Source organism: Ptiloglossa arizonensis, chromosome 3, assembly GCF_051014685.1.
Source record: "Ptiloglossa arizonensis isolate GNS036 chromosome 3, iyPtiAriz1_principal, whole genome shotgun sequence".
Classification (NCBI taxonomy): domain Eukaryota; kingdom Metazoa; phylum Arthropoda; class Insecta; order Hymenoptera; family Colletidae; genus Ptiloglossa; species Ptiloglossa arizonensis.
Window position 1 is genome coordinate 7,784,561 of NC_135050.1, and position 19,717 is coordinate 7,804,277.

Consider the following 19,717-nt stretch of genomic DNA (forward strand, 5'->3'; position numbering starts at 1 on the left):
ACTCTATTTAATCAGTTATCGACAATTCTTGACAATGATCATTATTTCGGTAATTACATAACCTATTTGTTTTGATTTATTATCATACCACTAACTTTATTTCCTAAATCCCTATTAGAAACTACAATGTTAATAAGGATATAGAATAGCGGTAGAGGTATTTGACGAAGAGAGCACAGTGTGTATAAAAGATAAATACATTATTGTAGATTATTTACCCCCGTTCGACGGAACTGTAATGTTAACAAGATCAAGAATGACAATAGAGAACCTAGATAAGGACAAAATGTCATTGAAATGAACATTTCTACATATTTCCATAAAATGATTCTGGTTGAATATTAATTATTTATTCATTTTATGTTAAAAGATTAAAATATGAACTTAGTGCATCATTCGCACGTAACTTTTGTACACATCTTGCTTCGAAATACATAATTATTAAAAATTGTTGGAAACGGATAAATGTATCGTATTATTAGTGTTCGCTCCGGTCAATAATTTATTAACTTTCTACCCTTAATTCATAAATTTTGATTTAAATAGAACGAATCTAAGAAGGTTTATTTATATAATGATTATTAACTCCGCTGGAAATCGATTACAGAATTCATGTTGCCATCTATAGTCCATCCAAAGAAACAAGATATCAATGTTACATTAACGCCTACATGATCAGTAAAATGATTTGTAGCTATTGGTCTATTTTCCTAAGTTTCAAGAACAACTTTCACTCAGTTATAGAGGGTTTTTCCTCTGATTAGAATAAACCGAACGGTTTGAAAGAACTTTCGAAATTCACACTACATGCCTTCTTTTGAACCATTCAATTTCCCTCAAGTTGCTCGGTTATTGGAACGATTCGATCTTTTTTAAACAAATCAAACATTATTCGCAGTAGTAGAAGTAGTAGTGGTAGTTTAGACGGTGATTCAAAATAAACTTTTAATACAAAAAGTTATTTTATCTAACTTATTTTATTTATTCCGTTATTATTCTACATTTATCTCATATTTCTTTAAGAAGTGATTGTTCTAAAACATTGTTTCTTTATTATGTGTACCGTTGATTATACAAGTCAAATAATTTAAATTACAAAAAAATAACAATGAAGTTTAGAAAAATGTTCCACATAATCGTTGGGTTCAAGTATTGTGAAGTCAGCCCCGATTTTCGATAACGACTCATCTCGTTAAACGAATTATAGAGACTTCGCTAAAAAAAACTAGTTCATTTTTCCTTATGAGAAAACAAAATCATAGTCGCAGGTACACCAATGAAATTATTAACAAAAAATAATCTGCAAAGTTGGTATTTTAGATCATGTGATACCAACTTCTGTAAAATTAAGTATCTATTCTATATCTAATTTACATATTTCAAGCAATATAGTTAACACGGTCAATCACAGAACAATTATAAATTTCATACAAGCATTTCTCTGACTGAATGTACTACATCACAATAGGCCGTGCTCACATATATGATTTATGTAAGATACTTGACGCTAGTGAAAAGTACGAGTTACTAATTCCTCGTGTTTTTAGTCTTAATAAACAAAAACAAACTTATATTCATTGACCGATTGAACATATAATTATGTAATATATAAATAGTTGTAACTGCGTATGAAACTATTTAAAATAATATATTTACATATATGTATTAATTATGAAAATAACTGAACACAAATATATTTTATAGATATAACGTAAATAGAATTAATTCTTCAATTTCTATACAGGATGACTTAGTAAATAGCACTTTTACTGTATTTAAAATACGATTTGTTGATAAAAACATTTTTACATTGATAAAAAGGTTACCGCAATCGTACCATACAATTATCGTTAGATAACGATTTTATTTTTTGTAGTGAAATTACTTGAAAGATATGTCACCCATATTTCTTTTACATTTTAGATATAGAAAGATATAAATTCATTTTGTATTACATGTAGCAGTCTAAAGACTATTTCAATAATGTGATATTTCTGACCAAATATTAAACACATGAACAGTTTATATTAGAAGTGGGATTAAGTAACAAGTATCCTTAAAGTCCTTTATTTAATCAAATAAATATTACCTTCATATCTAATAGACTTTAATGTCTTCGTAACTGCTATAATTTTGAATACAATAAGAATAGTTATAATTACTCTACCAACTTATATTTAAGAAAAGTTTTTTGCAATCATATTATGTAATCAATTTACAAATACATTATAGTATGTACTTTATTGAAGATCCAATATCGGTGTACCAAATATAATATATGTAACATATTTCTATTATGGAAAATCAGGAATGATATTCGAACTGATATTCCAACTGTAACAGTTATAATATCATAATTCTAGTAGTTTTGTATTTTTTCAATATTGTATTAGATTATATGTATTTAGGCTTTTGCAATGCCAACAACACCACAAGCAAGACGAGCACCAGCATTTCCTGTTGTTTTTGATAGCTCGTGACTAGTTTTACCAAGGTCATCTTGGTCAGCATGAACCTGTTATCCCAAAAAAAGAAACAATTATACGATAAAATATGTACTATAATTAATTATAGGTCTACATAAACATTATTGTGCAATTTCTTACCACTAAAGTTCTACCAATTATATTGTTTGATCCCTGGAGTTGAATTATTTTATCTGTTATGTTAACATTAGCCACACCATCAGCACCTGCTACAACATTTCCTAAGTCTCCAACATGACGTACATCTGAATCTGGTGCACCATGATCCTTTCCTAATGGATTAAAGTGTGGACCAGCACTTGTGCAACCTATTTAATTTAGAGTAATGAGAATATAGTATTTCTTAATTACTCTGCAAATTAAATATCAAGAGATCAACTTATACAATAACAAATTTTATTTTCTAAAGTACGCATAAGAATAGATTGTATCAAATAATGAATTATTATAACAATATTAACAAATAGATCCAACAAGTTAATTTTTAATTAAATTCAGAGATTTTTGGATTTGGAAATGTAGAACCTCATTACCTTCAAACTAAATAATTTGATATGTGAAAGAATGTACAAGTGCTTAACAATTGTTAATAAAGAAATTAAAATAATTGATTCATATCTGGAAGAATATAAATTAGTCGACTTGTAAATTTTGCTTTCTCATCAAACTGAAATAATTATCACATTATTATCTGTTGACCTTTAAATTCACCTTTCCAAGTGTACAAATTGCTGACCCATTAACAAATAAATTCGTAACTTAAATTACAGTCGATTACTTTATTTAGATAACTTCAGTAATAACTAATTCATAGTAATACATACCATTAGTGTTGTCGCCAAATTCGTGAATATGGAAACCATGCAAACCTTTTTGCAAGCCGGATACTTGACCGGTGACCTTTACTTCACTTGAATTTTCCTATTTAATAATTTTTATTATGAAAAATAAAAATCGTATCGTAAATAAAATTACGGCGAATATTCTTGAACAAACGCTTACCGTTTGTTCGAAAAATAAGGTGCCTTTGGCATCACCCTGAAGAACGCACACGGCTTTAACCATTTTAAGAAGTTTCTCAACCGTCTGGAACGACAATTGCAGTTAGAATGAAGTTATTTTGCAGTAGGTACCGACAAGTTATAGGGTATAATTATCGTTTTGCTGAATCACGGGCGCAAACACGTTGTATCATTTAACTCGCACTTCTACAGATAAAGTGGTGACCTTACCGTTGATGAAGTAATGGCGTATTATACGAACCGCGATCAATTGACCATCGATGCGCGAAAATCAAGGTTGAGTGCAAAAACATAAAGATTTTCATGAAAAGAGGGATTAAATGATTTGGTTTAGGTGTTGTACCCGAGGTGGCGTACCGATTTCTTTTTATCAGTTACGGGGGAATATCTGATAAATTATCAATGAGTGAACGAATAAACATTGATTTCATATTTTTTACAATCTAGGAAGATATAAAAATATACAGTTTCAGTTTAATTAATTAGTTTGAAATCTTCATCTTATTTTAACGAAAATATAAATATATGTAAGTTTTAAATAGAGACCTTTGTCGTATAGATAATCTTAAAATAAGGCAAAAATTAATTTCTTTTTTAACGGTAAATTTATACATCAAATTATTAAAATAATTAATATATAAAACAATTTTTACGTTTTCACGTGTGAAACGTTTAATATATCATAATCAAATTTTCGATTATTCTAAATACATCGATAACTGAAAATTAATATCGATATATAATCGATTATCGAAGTTACGTTTAGTTATCGAATTTGACATACAATCCAATGGTACCAGTCTCGAGTTTATTGTGATATGAATCAGTGTGACTATTGTGTATGATACGTATTCAAAGTAATTTGTTTATTTAAGGTTAAACGATTAATTGAATAAATTAAACAATGCCAGGTAAAGTGGAACACCGAGCATTGACTCCTGCTTTAAAAATATTTCGAGATTTTATACGCGGTGTAAGTAAATAATTTCTATAGAATTATATATAAACTTTTTTTCTAGAAATTACGTAATCTTAAGTTATTTTATTGAGAATATTTTTACGCGATAATTTAACATAGTACAATTTGATTAATGATAATCATTTAACAAAACTGAAACCTTTAATTCAAGATTACAATCTTGACATACTTGTCACTTTATTGGTTATGTATAATTCGTATATAAATTTTGGAAAACTTACAAGTAACAACACTTAGTTGATTACTTATCACTTAATTTGACAAGTAATTTATACTATCTATAATTCATATATAAATTCTGTAAATTTACAATTTAATGGCATCAAGTTTAATAATAAATTTTGTTGAAACCAAAATAATATTAATACTGAATATACAACAATATAATGATATCGATTTAAAGATATAAATATTGCAGAAAGAAATTGTAGAAGCAGCAAGGTATGCAGATGGTATAGCTGCGCGTACACAACCACATCCTCATGTACCTGGTGGGCCATATCATAAACTTTCCAAAGTTTATTATTATACGCGCGATGTCAGGCGTCTTGTTGAGCCACCTATTGAAGTGGTTACACAAAAACAAATAGAAGCAGGGTGATTATATTCTTAATTCTTTATTTGCATGAAATACATAATAGGTTATAAAAAAGTACCTTAATAGTTTAATATCCATATAAAATTTTAATCTTTTGCAAAAATATAACCTTCATCAAATTCATTCTAGGAAGAGTCTATCCACTAAATCTAAGTCTATTACACCTGGTAAAGTTTATGAACCCAATGATCAATGAACATTATACATTTCATTGAATGTTAGTCATGTTATAGTTGAAAGTATTGAATGAGAATTATACGTAGAGAGTAATACTAAGGTTTATAAATAAAGCAGATGTTTTAAAAGTAATTTTCCCATTTAATGTTTAATCAATAACAGTGCATAAATAATAAACAGAGGAATGTTTTCATATACACATCTCCTGCAAACAGCAGGTACATAGAATTATTCTTGAGTTTATGATACATTATTACATACATACAGACCACGACACTTTCATAAAATTTCTGTGAGTCTAAGTATAACATTGACACTGAGAGGTTTGTACAGTTAGCAGATTAAATACTGCCATATCTGACAATACAGTACACAATGTACTTGTTCAACAATCTTTGTAGAAACAATGACTTTCACCATTGTAGACTAACAATCATAAACTGAAATCTCTCAAACATAATAATTTAATAAGGAATTTGATTCTGATAATACTGTATCATGTCGTAAGTTTTCGTACGGAAGTTGAGGTAGCTACTACGTATTATATTGAGCATAAAGGCAGCTGCTTCGCGATCGGTAGCCGTCGGCACAAATCGACTGCGCAAAAGCTTTATTGTTTGTCCACGGAAACACGGCAACCCAGTATCGAGCATTAGAGAAACCAAAGAAATGATTGCCTCTTGATAAGGTCTGCAAGAGAATATCATAATTTAGATCAAATTTTTATGAAGAGCATTAACTAGTGACAGTTGCGAATATATTTACCTCACTGCAAGAAAGGCCTGTACACATAGTTCCATGAACCAACGGAAGGGAGCAGCCTCCATTTTACCTCCCATTACGAGCACCATTTCATCAGTCAGTTTAATATCGGGTTCAAACCCTAAATTACCACCTGGTGAACTTTCAAACATAAACCCAAAATCAATATGTATAATATGACCTTCTGTGTCCAACATAATGTTGCCATTGTGACGATCTTTTATTTGTAAGAGATACGTGATGACACTGTAAGCGGCCATTGACCTCACGAAATTACGACGGACGTTTTGGAATTCCTTTGTTGTCTCATCCCCATAACGTGTGATGAAATATTGATACATGTCAATATCAGTTGTTCGGCCAATCTGGTCCCGTGATGTTGCATTTGGTACGCATTCTATAACTCCACACTGAAACATGGGTAAATATTTTTTAATACAATACTCTCAAACCATTTATTTATAATGATTTTTATAAATGTAAAATGAATTACTCCAGGTGCTGTAGCTACTACTCTATACGGGAATAAAAATAGATTCAATCCAACTTTTTGGAATATATTCTTGAAAATACTGATCACTTGTAAAGCAAGCATATCTTGTCTAACATCGTCGCCGACTTTGAAAATAGCTGCTTGCCATGTTTCCTTTGCCAGATCCCTCTTAACTTCCACTTTTCCACTAGCTGATACCGCCAATGCAATATTTTCTAATTCGTTAATTCCATACTTTTGTACTTTGAAACGCGCCAAAAATGGTGCTTTTGCGGCACTGTAAATAATAATGAAGTATCAGATTCAAGTAACTGACAATATTATAAAAGAATTGTCTAGAACAAGTCACTCACCTCTGCATAGGAGTTCCACTTTGATAATCAATATCGATAACCATAGCCTCAGGATTAGATGGTAAATAGCAACTAGGTTGTACTTTAATCTGAGCCAAAGCTCTCAAACATGCTGATTTGCGTTCAGGACCTTTAGGATATGGCCTTATAGCGCCAGAAATATTTGTAATCTTTTCGAAAAATTCGAATTCTCTTTCATAGAACTGTTTTGCTGGACCAGATAATGATCCCAGAATATTTTTTACTAATGAATCTAATATATCATAGAGAATGGGATCTTTTATTTGTTTTTCCTCATCCATATACATGTTTGTATGCATATTCCAAATTAATTGATGCGCCACTACCTGTATGTAAGTAATAAAAATTGAATTAAATTTAAAAAATAAATAGTAGTTTTTAAGTACTACACTTGTTGCCAGTCACCTGTGAGCGTTTAGCAATCTTTTTGATAAATTCTATTACGTAACCCATAGTATCATGACGTACTGCTTGAACAAGCTGTGGTATATAAAAAAGTACAGCATCTGCTGGATAACTACTTAGCACTTCTACTGCATACTGTGCAGAAATTGGATGATGAGGAAACTGACGAGAAAAGTATGCCAGTGCTTGAATAGGTGATACTCTTTCCCATGATAACATGTATACTAACTAAAGCATGATCAATTAATAAATTAGAATGTTTAATTGCATAAAATTTTTTAAACTTTTATGTAAAAGATATCTTACTTCAGGTACGTCATTAAGTAACGTATCAGTGGTAACCAAATATTGTAAAGCTTCTGAGATGTGCATGACTGGTACAGGTTTAAGACGTACTAATACACACACTTCTTTAATAATAATTTCCGAGTTCTTCAGTCGAACTGGTAAAAATGTAGCAAGAACAGGACTGATCTGCCATGCAAGACGCGTATATTCGCGCCATCTGTCATTCATACCCTTAGCACGCCATTCTGCAATGCTTGATTCACCTGCAAGTGCAAGTTCCTGTCTTCCACCAGGATTTCTCCATACCTATATTAAAGAAATATTAAAGCAACAACATAACTTTATTTACTAAGAAACTTGGGAAAAGGACGTAAAATATAAAATTAAATTTACCAATAACATTTCTATCTCCACAGCTAGTAATTCCAGAATTAAATTTCTTTTCTTTATGTAGTCTTTTACAAAAACGTTGGCATTCATAACACGCTTGCTACGGTTACTACGTTTACCCAAAGTGTTGCTACTGGTGGACATAGGGACTGTATTAATCCATACATTTGATGGTGTCTTTGAAAACTCACTGTTTGTTGTACCCAAGGCTGTACTCAGGGAGCCAATTGTCTCACTATGCCCAAAACCACCAGTTGTACAGGATTGAGGTGTTAACATTTCAAATTCACCTTCATTACCAGTCATCACCAGATATTTTTTGTCGCTGTGCATAACCTATGATGTGATAAGGTGGAACAAATAGGATTATTGAGATAAAAGATGATATTAATTTTTAATTTAACATAATATTTTTAATTGAGATTAATCTATGTACCTGCCAAAAGCGTATGAGCGTAACTAAATCTTCACGTAGTTGTTCAAGTTCTTGCGTTGGTACTTGACGCTCCCGACAAAAGTAATCCAAACAGTTACAATAAACGCGTTCACGTAATACATTTTTGCTCAACGTCCTGCGGACGAAACTCGTTATTCTCCCGCTTATTCTCTACGCTGTATTACATCCTTCACGATACCTTGGCAAAATATCTCCTTGAAGGAGAAGTAATCCACAAGAAAGTAGTTTAAAGCGCACCCCAACTGCAGCAACATGGCGACTCATTCCAGGTTCCTCGCCAGAAGCACCAACAGTCATTGGCAGCGTGCGGTGTAGCAAGGTGACGATCATGTCGACTGTTTCCTGACAGCAATACTTTGCAGTTTCAATTAATTCCACGATAAAGGTTACCCAAATATCGTGCGGCTTTACATGAGGAGGATTTGGGCCTAATTTACATCCTTCATACACAGCTAGTGGACTCACTTCCTCTTCATTTGGTGCAAACAGACCCATTCTTTTATCAACAGTATATTGCCACGCGACAAGCATTTCTTGTAAAAAGCGTAACTTGAGATCTGGCCTAACAGTAAGTATCCATTGCCAACATTCAACTGCTGTGGTCATGGATGCAGATGTGAATAATTCAATCTGTGAAGAAACTATTGTATGCAGTAAACGCCTGTGCACACCTAAAAATATAAATTAATATTTGATAAATTAGAAGAAAAAGAGCAAGTAATTCAAAAGGAATTATTATAAATTACCAGGCATAGAGATCAATAACGCAGTGGCACGCCATAGAGCACTGCGATGTTCGAGATCATTGCGAGCACGACAGCTGATCCAAACGGCTTCAATTAACAAATCAATAACTTTATTTCTACTTTCTTCTAAAGGTATCTCTGAGGTAGAAGATTCTGTTCGTGCTAAGTAAAGTATTCCAGCTATTTCTCCGGCATATCGTGATCGTGTCGACATCATCGACAAAAGCCACGAACTAGCTCCTTTTGGACAACGAGGTCGTTTGTCTAACGAATTAGTCTATGACATGCATGTTTTATGATTTTTTAATCAAGACGTTTTAAAGTATTCGATATTAAAGAAAATAGTCTTACATTTGGCAAGGCAGATGTTGGAACTGCAAGGTCTACAAATTCAAGAACCGAGTCTGTAGACAAACACAAACCAGAATGATGTTTCAATCCAGAAGATGGTATTTGATTCACATACTCCTGTAAGTGTGATCTGGTGGCCTGGGGTGCCCACTTCATGGCTTCTTGTACTATACCTTTGCACCTCGCGGTAAAATCTTTTACAATGATCTGTATTATAAAATTCGGTTTCAATCTTCGAATTGTTCATGTGCACAATAATTGTGTACATACCTCTCTTGCTTCTGGCGAATCCATAAGTTCAATACTATATGGTGTACCAGGTATTCGTAGAATTGGTGTTTCTTCATTTGGATCAATTTGTAACGAGAAGGATAAAATCTGTAAAAATAATAATTACATAAAAATAATACCATTATGCAAAATGAAATAGTATTGTACCTGTAATATGTCCAGCATGCTCCAGAGCACCTTGCAATTCCATAGAAGATGCGGAAACGCATCTACCAATGCACTAAGATACTTATCGGCTATTCGTCTAATTTGCTTATGTACATGATTAAAATGCACCAGAAGAAATTGAGCATGATTCTCAAGTTGCATTTCTCGCCTCTCATCCTTCGGTTTACGTTGCATAGCATCCTTGAATTTCACAAAAACGGAATCAGCAACACAACATATGCACTGCCACATACCACTCTTTTCCTTCTGCAGATCAGTATCGCATAAATATTCCATGATTGGTTGCAAACTTGGCTCGGGGCTGTTTCCCACCCTTAATGTTTCTAGCCAATATACTGATAATAAATATGTGCACTGTGCAAACTGCAATTTTGTTACATATTGCGATATGTCATTGGTCCTGTAAAACAAAACATTCGTCCATTATGTTTTAATATAAAATAGATAAATAAGAATTAAAAAAAAAAAATATTCACCGAGTGCTCAATTTTAATATTTGACTTCTTAATTCTTGCAATTCATTTAAGGAGACGCTATCGTTGCGTACAGCTGAAGTATATTGCAATTCTCTCATTTCAAAGCGTGCACTGGTTTGTGAAATAAGATAAGGCGATTTTACAGCTATTTCTTTAACTCCTTCGTACCACTCTGGAGGCCAAAATCTCGATGCTTGATCACCAACGAAACCCATTACAACACAGTATAACCAGAAGTCTTTGAAAAGTTTCAGAAGTCTTTTTTCTGGATGTCTGATTGGTAAGAGTCGTCGTACTAATATAGCGATCACAGGAATAAGTACACCCAAGTTTCCCGCGCTACTTGCCGCCTTCTAGTATACAACGTAATAGTTAAAACCGAATGTATAGGTTCCGTGTCATTGTAGAAGTTACTGATTCAAATTACCGTTGCAATAGCATTGTTTGACACCTTGTCACTGGCACGTTTACCTTCTAATCCAAGTTGAACAAATAGTTCAAGTAAATGAAGCAGCAAATCATCCAATTCTGTTGCACCTTGTAGATTTGCTGCTATATTTGCAAGAGCGTTTGTGACTGCTTTAGCTACGTGACAATACTGTTTGCGATCGTCATTCGAAGCATAAGTTGCAGTACTTGAGCCTAGTGACATAGAGAACATTTCCATTATGTCTCCATAAATCTGAAAAAAAAAATGCATTCGTTTATATTTTATTACATTACGGCTACATAGAAGGATGTTGCATATTAATTTAATTATTTATGATCAATTTTAAACTCAACCTTTGACTTGCATTTTGCAATTATCATACATCCTAATTGATCGACGATTAGAAAATCAAGATCACTTGGTGTACGGCAAAATATTTGCTGAAAAAACGAGAATATTGTGCGCATAGTCTTTGGAGTGTCCTTCAATGCAACAGCAACGTGTCCTAACATGATTACTATGTTTTTTGAAATTAATTCACTATTTGACTTCTCATCAGAATCACTAGAAATATCGAAACAAATAATTTAGATAACATAGAAGCTGATATGAAATGTAAAGGAAGTGATTAAAACCAGTTAGATAAGTTTATGCACAACTATACCCATCAGAAATATCGGCAGCAAATAATCTATTTGATACACTGGCAACTAATGCTGGTACACAATCTGCATTCACAGAGTGAGCAGCTTCCAAAGCAATGCAAAGATTGCTAATAGCTGCATCACGTAACTTTTCAAAGGCCATTTGTATAGATGATGTAGTTTCTTTTATATCTTGCATTTCTTTTCCTTAAAAAGAAACATTTGTGTCTTGAAACTATATGTGAAATAATACTTAACACTAACAGTTAGTAATTTTTTATTACCTTTCCCATGTTGCTGTCGATGTAGTTTAAGAAGTATGGGCGATGGAACAACAAGAAAGTCTCGAAGGTAATATATCGATGTACTTGCTATATTGGGGAACTTTTGTGCTAACTTTCCTAACCCTTCTAAACACACCATCAATAGAGGCATATGTGCCAGCACTAATTTTGGTCCATGATTGGAATTAATTTTTTCAACTAGGCGACCACATAGACTATCAGCACCTGTAAACAATCGCGTTCACTGTAGATAGCGTTTTAGACGTTTATGATAGGCACGCAGTTATTCATGAGTCGAATAACTGTTAATTTTCATTAATCCTTTCAAAGAATAAGGAAGTCTCTATGAAAATTAATCTCTGAATGGCAATGCTCTAAAATACACAAAAACGAATGAAACCAATGAACGAAACTTCATTGTTTACTACGAATTTAACAAACAGTTAGCTTAAGGTAAGAAACTTGCATTTAGTAGAATAAAAAAACATAAGGCCAGCGAGGTCAACGGGTGTATTCGTTAGTTAAAACTAGTGAAAGTTATCGTAGATATAGGACAGTCAATCGAAATATAAAATTAGCTAAAATTCGAATACCCTCGCCGATTAGCATCGAACTGATATCTGCAAATAGCGCGGACAAATCATACTGGTCTCTCACTGTAAAAATAACGTAACAGATCTATACATTCTACCGATATAGAAGATTTTAGTTTAAGCAACAATTTTACCATAATAATATAACGAAATCATTAAAATATCTCTACTTGGTCTTTGAGCGTATATATAGATCTTGATTTATAGTTTTGTTTCTGTTTACCAGTTTCATCGCCGATTGCCCATACAAGGAGGTCAACGCACGCAGAATTAGCCATTACGTTTACTTTAAATCTATTTACAGTTCGGAAATTAGTGTCCATGTCTTCGCGCTCACTCGCGTCATGTTGACGCGATTGTAATTCCGTTTGACCCGATAAAAAGAGGCCTTTCACAAATTCTTGTACATCTCTTGTGAAAGGAGCAGGCAAATCGCGTTGATTTTGCAATAATTCTCGCAACAGAGCAACCATTACTAGATTCATTGTTTCATTAAATGTTCGATAAGGAAATATCTGCACCTGATCAGAATTGTAAATCTAAACAGAGTGTAAATAAAAATAAAGTTAATAATAAGGTATCACAAAATTGCATTAGAATATATGAAAACTAACTTGTTGTGCTTCTTCATCAAGAAACATTAGAATTTCCTTAGTAAGTAGTTTCTTTGCCAAAGCTAATACACTTTGTAAATGTACCACACTAAATTGCATCCCAGCTCTCCTTTCGGGACTTTCGTTACATCGCATTTGAGGAAATTGATTGAAGCTTGATCCGTATCTGCTAAAGAAGTATGTAGCTGGATCGTAGGGTACTGATGAATATGATTGTAATGATGGTCGTTTAGCACAGGAAAATTCATAATCTCCAGTCAGAAGACTTGGAGCATTATCAATGGCTGGATGAGGATTTAGGTTACCACTTAGTGATCGAGGAATTATTGGCCGGAAGTTAGAAAAACTGTGTTGCTTCTTATCTAATGTTAAATGCGTTTCTGCATTTGGTACTGAAAGCGGTGGTTCTGGTCTTGGAAAAATGCGACATAGTAGAGGTGGATCTGTACATGCAAAACGACCCATCGATCGAGCTAAACCAATCAAGACTGGAACTATGCATTTGCACAATGACACTGGAAAATAAAAGTATAATTAAAATTATATACAGCTAAATGATATCATTATCAATAATATAAAGAATAGCTACGCTTTGCTTGCATTCCTCGGCTGCCATTTTGATCTTTGTATCCTCTTATGAGATTTGTCAAAGCTTCTAATATTTCTACTTGAGTAGAAATGATTTCTTTGCGTGCAGGTTCACATCTGACAGCTACATCACTAAGTAATGTGTTTAAACAGAAACTAAATCGTTCGGCAACAGGAATACGTTCAGTAGGTGAACATCTGATTTCATCTAACCACACAGCTTTGGGAAGACTGCGTAATAGTCGTAAAAGATATGGCAATATTCGATTCCGATGTTGTAGACCAGATTCCAGAAAATATATTCCCAATGCAATGGTTGCATCTTGACCTCTTTGATCTAACCGATATACACCTTGAGCAGATTCTTGTGGACATAATTTGAATAACTGAATCACCTGTATTTAGAAAAGAGATTTGTTTAAAAATTATTTAAAAAATAAAACAATCCTTTGTAACAAGAATAGAATTGTAAAAATTAAATGTAAATTTGAATACATAATTTCTTGCCACAAAGATTATAAATTATTTTTCTTTAATTAATACTAATAATAGCTAAAATCATTAGGTAAGATTTTATTAGTATTGAATTAATCTATATTAAACAATAATATTTGTATATGTGTAGATTATATAATTGTAGAAGAATATATGAAAGGCACTTTGAACGAAAGATCATTATTTAAACCTAAAAATATGTATAAACATTAATTATATAAAAACATTAATACATTATCTTGTACACATTATGAAAGCATCAAGCTTTCCTATGTAGAATTAATGTTGATTTTTGGAATCCTATCCTTCTTTAAATTTTACACTTTATTTTAGTTTTTCCGTACCATGAATTTATGTTTATTAGTTATGTTCTTATGATGCTATGTATAAATTTAAATCAAAAAGAATTCAACATAGTTTTTTTTTATCTTATCTTAGCATACTAAAAAGAGATAATGATTATGGACTAAGTATCAGATTTTTTATACAAAGATGTTAGAAAAAAAGGATTGTTTTCAAAATTATATATGAACAAGTAAGCTAAGTTTTAATTCTTTCAAATATATGTTTTAATGATCATCTTAATGTAACTCAAAAAATTCTTCATTTTAGATCTAAAATACTTCCAATTATTGATTCTGTTTCTAAAACATGTAATTGCAGATCCTTATAATATGTATTGAATTTTTTCAGCGACATCTGTGTCATAATTATAATTGTAACAACTATATATTATTGGTATATCTCATACATATCAATAAATCAGTAATATTCGATTATTTCTCGCTCATAAAGTCGTGTTTGAAAAACAGTTCTATACATAATGATTAATATGACTATGACTTATGACAGATCTTTTTTACAAGAGTAGCAACACTAATTAATATCCACAAATGTGTCATTAATGTACAAAGTAGTTGTTAAATTGTCCTTCGAATTATATCACGAAATGACATATCAGGATGTAGCTGACACATCCTTAAACCCAACCTAAACCTGATCGAATAAACATAAAATATTAATTCGCACGTAAATAATTTTAAGACGTTTTAAAATTGACGCACCTTTCCCCATGGTGTAGGTTTAATTGCTGCTAGACATCTGGCTAAATGTTGGACAGTTTTCGAGAAAAATAACTTCTCGTCTGCCACCATTTTGTCTACTGTCCACTTACTCCTCGATTGCTGTAAATATCGTCTGCTTATCTCATTGACAGACCGCTTCTTATGTTCGAGATATCGATATCTCGAAGTTGTCTCGAAGGACTATTTAAAATCAAATCGTTAATCATTGTAAATATCAATGAGTGTGTAAATCTGTTTTAGGGATTTACCAGATTTAGTTTTTTTACCGTAAAGTACGGCGAAACAATGACAATGAAATTTCTAGAAATTCTTAGGAGAAAAGGATTTCGGTAAACGGATTTGTTAAAAAATTATTGAATTCCGACATTTAAAAATAAAAAGTATTTATTTAAATCCACTTATGTACACATACTTAGATGACGACTTTTAATCCATGATAAGTAGTACTCCAACTTTTTACAATACAAAAGAAGAGCCTTTTTTGATAGATTTATATTATTCATATTGTATCTTTGTGCAAATTTTGTTGAAAATTCTTTATTTCCAGCTCTATTTTTATGTTTCGATATTTCCTCTTTTGTTGCTGTAAGTAATCTGTACAATTCAGAAAGTGTAATAGCAATATAAAAATATTTATTTCTTTTTTCAGGTCCTTGTATTATCAAATCCCCAGCTTCCTTGAAAGCTGATAGAGTTTGTTCATCTTGGGGTAACCAATTACACTAGAAATGATAGTAATATTTTCCATTTCATATATATATATATAAAGTAAAAATATAAAATTCAACTGTACATACATTAACAATATTACGAACAACAGAAGATATTGCTGACTCAACATTTTCATATACTTTGTTTAGTTTCATATTATCAGAAAGATCAAGAAAGACAACTGTAGCTTCTATCGGACAGTTTAAATAATCACCATTGTAATAATTTGCTATATATGCATAAGCATAAATTACATTTATTAAATTAAAATGAACATTTGAAGAAGCTTTCTGTAAAAGATAAAATATTACCTCCATTATTTATAATGAAATTATATTTAAGAAATTATATGAAATTCTATGTACATGTAATTTTAATGAATAAGTTACCTGTAATTCATTGAATATTGGAACATCTATTAAAGGAGGCAATTCTGTTTTTTGTTCATTATCTTGCTCATCCATATCTTGTACAAGTTTCTTTTTAATATGATGAGTCCACCATGGAATCCACTGTGGTAGCAATTTCTCTATATCACCATTTTTTAATAATGCTTCAAATTCTTGTTTCTCTGTAATAGTTAATGCAGACCATACTTCATCCGCATTATCCAAATTCACATTATGCAATCGCTGCTCTAAGTCTGGTATCTAAAAAGAACATTGATCAAGAATCAGGAGAAAACGTAAAAAGAAGATGAAGGAAAACATTTAATATAAATAATAATTTTATTTACATTTTCTTCATCATCCGAATCCAACAATTCTTCTGATTCTTCTATAGTTTCTTCATCACTTATATCATCAGTTTCTAAATCAACATCTTTTAAAGTTTCCTTATGTACTCTTCTAAGAATTTCAATCATTTTCTTCCTATCTTCTGGATCATTGCCATGAGATTCTAACTCTTCTTCTACACATTGCCGATAGAAACTCTCTGAACATTCTAAGTGAGCTTCTGACTTATAACAATCAACATTACAATATGCTATGCCACATCGTGGGCAAGTGTATACCCTAGGACGTGTATTGCATCTATAATCAAGAATAAAATATTACAAGCGAAATATCTATGTTATATTTTGTTTAATTATTTCTTAAAAGTTATTTTTATTGTAAGTCATTGAAAAGTTTGAAAAATTATTCATTCTATAATATACTGTAAGTTGCAATATGTTAGGAAACATTTAAAAAACAGATTAGTAATATACAATATATTAAAACATAAGATTTCAAACTGAACTAATATTGTATCCATGTATAAAATAATTAAAATATTATTTTAAGATGTAAATGTAATTTTTTTATACCATAATGTGAAATGTTAGAAATGAATAAAAATTGACATTGTTTGTAAATACAAACTTTGAGGTTACTGTTTTGATACGTACAATTTGCAAAAATTATTTGTATTTGTCGCACTTGTCCCTGGACTGTCCATATTTTTGCTGCAAATATGTTTAAAATTTGCATCAATTAATTTACTTTTCGTATCTAATGAATACGAAACCACTTTCTAATGAATTTTAGTGACACAAGAACTTTTTCGCGTTTCAATAACCGTTTTCTAAACGGACTGTAAGTTCTGTATGTTGCGGTATAAATTAAAATATTATTAATTACATATTAGAACATTACATTAATGAAAAAAATATAGGGCATTAAAAGTTTGAATTTTACACATCAAATTATTTATTTTTTAATTTTTACAAAACAACTTTCCAATTAATATAGTCTAACCTAGTACTAAGTTTTTTCAACTAAAGTGCCATTTTTTAGTCTTTTATATTTGAATTCAGGTTCCTTTCGCTTACACTTCCAAGCTTTAGTATCTGCTTTTGATAAAATTTGTTTAGGATCTACAGCAACTTCTTTACATCTTATAAAATTTGTTTTGTCATCTATTGTTGATTGAACTTTTCTCCTTTTCTGAGGTTTTTCAATTTCTTGTTTAGTTGTTAGAAATTCCACTGAAGAATCAAGAAGCTTTATACCAATATTACTTCTGGTGCTGTCTGTGTCATTTGTAAAAGAATTTTTCTTCTTCTTTATTTGAATAGATCTGAGAAAATTTTATTATTATGAAAAAAAATGATAAAAAATTTGTTGAAATTTAATATTAATCCTGATTTATATACTTCTCTATTATTTCATCCAATTTTTTTGCAACATAATTCTGAAATGAGGAGCTCACTCCAAAGTTTTCAAACTGATCCTTCTGTTCTAAGTCTTGTCTTAATGATTTGACATTTTTTGAATTCTCAATGTGTATTGAATTATCTAAAAGAAAAGAAGGTGAATAAAATCGATGATTAAATTCTAATAGTTATTTTACAATTCTGTACAAGACAAAATAAAGAAAAGAAAACTATAGTTTGTAATTCAACGTGTCGAAAATAAATGAAAGTAAGGTTATAATACTTACTGTGTTTGTTGGTCTCTTCAGAAATTTCTAAATTTACGGATTTTGTCGTAGATAAATACGTATCTTTGAAAAATTGATGATTTGTTGCTTCTTTTAATGCATTTTTCGATATTTCATCTTCCGAACTTGTTGAATCATCATTGTTTTTGTTTAACATCGTCGTTACTTGAACGATACGAGTCAACTATCGATAAGTGAATTTAAATTGTTTCAAAAACGCACTTCTATCAAATTTTGTTTCATACTTTAATCAACAATTGCAACATAATTCGTAATATATCGGATATTTAATATATTAAAGTATAGAAATAAGAGTGTAAACATTAATTTAAATTTAATTAACTCATTGCCGAAATTTGTTTATTAGTTAATAGTTATAAATTTTGTACAGGATGTGAGTATTTGAAATGTGTGTAAAGATGTTGATATATTGTACAATTATTTACTAGCTATAATACCCTTTGATAGTAATTAAAAACATAAGTCTTGAATATTTCATAAAAAATTACATTAGAGAAATTTGCTTCATTGTTTAATAAAAGTATACAGAGTAAATTAACTAATAACTATATTTTAATCTAAATTTCAAGCTAACAAAAGCAAATCAATATTTAGTCGTTCTTTCCATACATTTTAAAGGAAAACACTGATGATATTCTTTTACCAAAATGAAATAGCAAGATAAAGCATAAAGAATAAAAATAATAACAAAGGGATGATAAAGATTTCTATGATATAATAATAAAATGAACAAAATATAGACTCATACGTACAGACCATCATAAGAGTATTAGCTATCTTAGATTTTCAGTTGTATCTCATACAGTGTTATCAGATTTCATTCATAAATTTATTTTGATTGAATGCTATTGCATTATTATAAGATGTGCTTAATACCACACATACAAAAATCAATGATTGAATAACTGTTTTTGTAACGAAATGATTGTTGTCAAAGGAAGTGCAAAAGATAAAGATGAAGATGATAATGAAGAAGAAAATGAATATGGAGTACTTGGAAGTGTGTCTTAAACATAAACAATGATATATTTTAAAATATTATAATTATTCTCTGTCCGAGAAGAAAACACTTTGACTAAATTATGTCAATGTGTTAACGATAGATTAACAAGAATTACAGGCGCAAATTATTTCAATCGTTTCTGACCTATTCGATGCTGGCTCGAAAGGAACAATCGTAGAGACATGTGGTCTAGAAACTAAATGGACGGGCGAAGTCGAATATTGCCAACGATGTTTATGTACACGATAATGATCGTTCTCTCGTCCCCTAATAATTCAATCTTAATCTAAATACATTTAATAATATATTCTCACTTTGCATCATCATCTCTTACTTTTTTATTTTAGTGCGCTTCTGAGAAG

The 19,717-nt window shown here is 31.0% G+C and overlaps 5 protein-coding genes across 10 annotated transcripts; 1 reads left to right on the top strand and 4 right to left on the bottom strand.

Moving 5' to 3' along the window:
- Positions 1 to 2,222: 2,222 nt before the first annotated feature.
- Positions 2,223 to 3,725, bottom strand: Sod1 (superoxide dismutase 1). The gene is made up of 4 exons (XM_076306743.1): positions 3,489 to 3,725; positions 3,311 to 3,407; positions 2,607 to 2,794; positions 2,223 to 2,515 (listed from the first exon to the last, which is right to left on the bottom strand). Exons 1-4 carry the CDS (start codon positions 3,549 to 3,551, stop codon positions 2,405 to 2,407), a joined length of 459 nt encoding a protein of 152 aa, XP_076162858.1. The 5' UTR covers positions 3,552 to 3,725; the 3' UTR covers positions 2,223 to 2,404.
- A 580-nt stretch (positions 3,726 to 4,305) lies between these two features.
- Positions 4,306 to 6,570, top strand: LOC143144335 (NADH dehydrogenase [ubiquinone] 1 alpha subcomplex subunit 7). 2 transcript variants are annotated; one of them, XR_012991399.1, is made up of 4 exons: positions 4,306 to 4,481; positions 4,906 to 5,084; positions 6,256 to 6,445; positions 6,523 to 6,570. XR_012991399.1 is itself a non-coding variant. In XM_076306641.1 (3 exons), the coding sequence occupies exons 1-3, from the start codon at positions 4,413 to 4,415 to the stop codon at positions 5,279 to 5,281; spliced, it is 315 nt and encodes a 104-aa protein (XP_076162756.1). In that variant the 5' UTR covers positions 4,310 to 4,412; the 3' UTR covers positions 5,282 to 5,394. The 2 variants fall into 2 exon arrangements, 1 of the variants encoding a protein (XP_076162756.1); XM_076306641.1 differs by lacking the exons at positions 6,256 to 6,445; positions 6,523 to 6,570 and adding an exon at positions 5,215 to 5,394 and having other exon boundaries at positions 4,310 to 4,481.
- On the bottom strand, positions 5,213 to 15,289 carry Pi4kiiialpha (phosphatidylinositol 4-kinase III alpha). 4 transcript variants are annotated; one of them, XM_076306635.1, is made up of 22 exons: positions 15,176 to 15,289; positions 13,618 to 14,011; positions 13,029 to 13,543; positions 12,638 to 12,953; positions 11,822 to 12,046; positions 11,558 to 11,744; positions 11,247 to 11,457; positions 10,891 to 11,145; positions 10,464 to 10,813; positions 9,967 to 10,387; positions 9,799 to 9,906; positions 9,529 to 9,735; positions 9,178 to 9,454; positions 8,610 to 9,102; positions 8,411 to 8,546; positions 7,978 to 8,310; positions 7,603 to 7,890; positions 7,297 to 7,524; positions 6,871 to 7,217; positions 6,518 to 6,794; positions 6,028 to 6,434; positions 5,213 to 5,952 (listed from the first exon to the last, which is right to left on the bottom strand). In XM_076306635.1, the coding sequence occupies exons 1-22, from the start codon at positions 15,263 to 15,265 to the stop codon at positions 5,727 to 5,729; spliced, it is 6,291 nt and encodes a 2,096-aa protein (XP_076162750.1). In that variant the 5' UTR covers positions 15,266 to 15,289; the 3' UTR covers positions 5,213 to 5,726. The 4 variants fall into 4 exon arrangements, with proteins under 4 accessions (XP_076162750.1, XP_076162748.1, XP_076162751.1 ...); XM_076306633.1 differs by having other exon boundaries at positions 10,464 to 10,816; XM_076306636.1 differs by lacking the exons at positions 12,638 to 12,953; positions 13,029 to 13,543; positions 13,618 to 14,011; positions 15,176 to 15,289 and adding an exon at positions 12,415 to 12,470 and having other exon boundaries at positions 5,216 to 5,952; positions 10,464 to 10,816.
- A 279-nt stretch (positions 15,290 to 15,568) lies between these two features.
- Positions 15,569 to 17,784, bottom strand: LOC143144333 (zinc finger HIT domain-containing protein 2). 2 transcript variants are annotated; one of them, XM_076306639.1, is made up of 6 exons: positions 17,647 to 17,784; positions 17,298 to 17,354; positions 16,644 to 16,941; positions 16,297 to 16,557; positions 15,994 to 16,197; positions 15,569 to 15,918 (listed from the first exon to the last, which is right to left on the bottom strand). In XM_076306639.1, the coding sequence occupies exons 2-6, from the start codon at positions 17,345 to 17,347 to the stop codon at positions 15,595 to 15,597; spliced, it is 1,137 nt and encodes a 378-aa protein (XP_076162754.1). In that variant the 5' UTR covers positions 17,348 to 17,354; positions 17,647 to 17,784; the 3' UTR covers positions 15,569 to 15,594. The 2 variants fall into 2 exon arrangements, with proteins under 2 accessions (XP_076162754.1, XP_076162753.1); XM_076306638.1 differs by lacking the exon at positions 17,647 to 17,784 and having other exon boundaries at positions 17,298 to 17,488.
- LOC143144334 (uncharacterized) lies at positions 17,539 to 18,674 on the bottom strand. The gene is made up of 3 exons (XM_076306640.1): positions 18,332 to 18,674; positions 18,045 to 18,186; positions 17,539 to 17,968 (listed from the first exon to the last, which is right to left on the bottom strand). The coding sequence occupies exons 1-3, from the start codon at positions 18,486 to 18,488 to the stop codon at positions 17,653 to 17,655; spliced, it is 615 nt and encodes a 204-aa protein (XP_076162755.1). The 5' UTR covers positions 18,489 to 18,674; the 3' UTR covers positions 17,539 to 17,652.
- Positions 18,675 to 19,717: the final 1,043 nt, after the last annotated feature.

Bases quoted from the DNA above. Each gene is read 5' to 3' on its own strand.
- LOC143144333 (XM_076306639.1), bottom strand. From the start codon at position 17,347: ATGGACAGTCCAGGGACAAGTGCGACAAATACAAATAATTTTTGCAAA. The intron at 16,558-16,643 runs GTAAATAAAATT...TGTTCTTTTTAG, and splicing joins ATTCGGATGATGAAGAAAAT to ATACCAGACTTAGAGCAGCG. The intron at 16,198-16,296 runs GTAACTTATTCA...TATCTTTTACAG, and splicing joins CAATATTCAATGAATTACAG to AAAGCTTCTTCAAATGTTCA.
- Sod1 (XM_076306743.1), bottom strand. From the start codon at position 3,551: ATGGTTAAAGCCGTGTGCGTTCTTCAGGGTGATGCCAAAGGCACCTTA. The intron at 3,408-3,488 runs GTAAGCGTTTGT...ATTATTAAATAG, and splicing joins CCTTATTTTTCGAACAAACG to GAAAATTCAAGTGAAGTAAA. The intron at 2,795-3,310 runs GTATGTATTACT...TAAATTAAATAG, and splicing joins ATTTGGCGACAACACTAATG to GTTGCACAAGTGCTGGTCCA.
- Pi4kiiialpha (XM_076306633.1), bottom strand. From the start codon at position 15,265: ATGGTGGCAGACGAGAAGTTATTTTTCTCGAAAACTGTCCAACATTTA. The intron at 12,047-12,637 runs GTAAACAGAAAC...GATTGTTTACAG, and splicing joins GGCAATCGGCGATGAAACTG to GTGCTGATAGTCTATGTGGT. The intron at 9,103-9,177 runs GTAATTTATAAT...TTATATTTTTAG, and splicing joins GTTATTGATCTCTATGCCTG to GTGTGCACAGGCGTTTACTG.
- LOC143144335 (XM_076306641.1), top strand. From the start codon at position 4,413: ATGCCAGGTAAAGTGGAACACCGAGCATTGACTCCTGCTTTAAAAATA. The intron at 4,482-4,905 runs GTAAGTAAATAA...TAAATATTGCAG, and splicing joins TTCGAGATTTTATACGCGGT to AAAGAAATTGTAGAAGCAGC. The intron at 5,085-5,214 runs GTGATTATATTC...AATTCATTCTAG, and splicing joins CAAAAACAAATAGAAGCAGG to GAAGAGTCTATCCACTAAAT.
- LOC143144334 (XM_076306640.1), bottom strand. From the start codon at position 18,488: ATGTTAAACAAAAACAATGATGATTCAACAAGTTCGGAAGATGAAATA. The intron at 18,187-18,331 runs GTAAGTATTATA...CTTTTCTTTTAG, and splicing joins TGAAGAGACCAACAAACACA to ATAATTCAATACACATTGAG. The intron at 17,969-18,044 runs GTATATAAATCA...AAATTTTCTCAG, and splicing joins TTGGATGAAATAATAGAGAA to ATCTATTCAAATAAAGAAGA.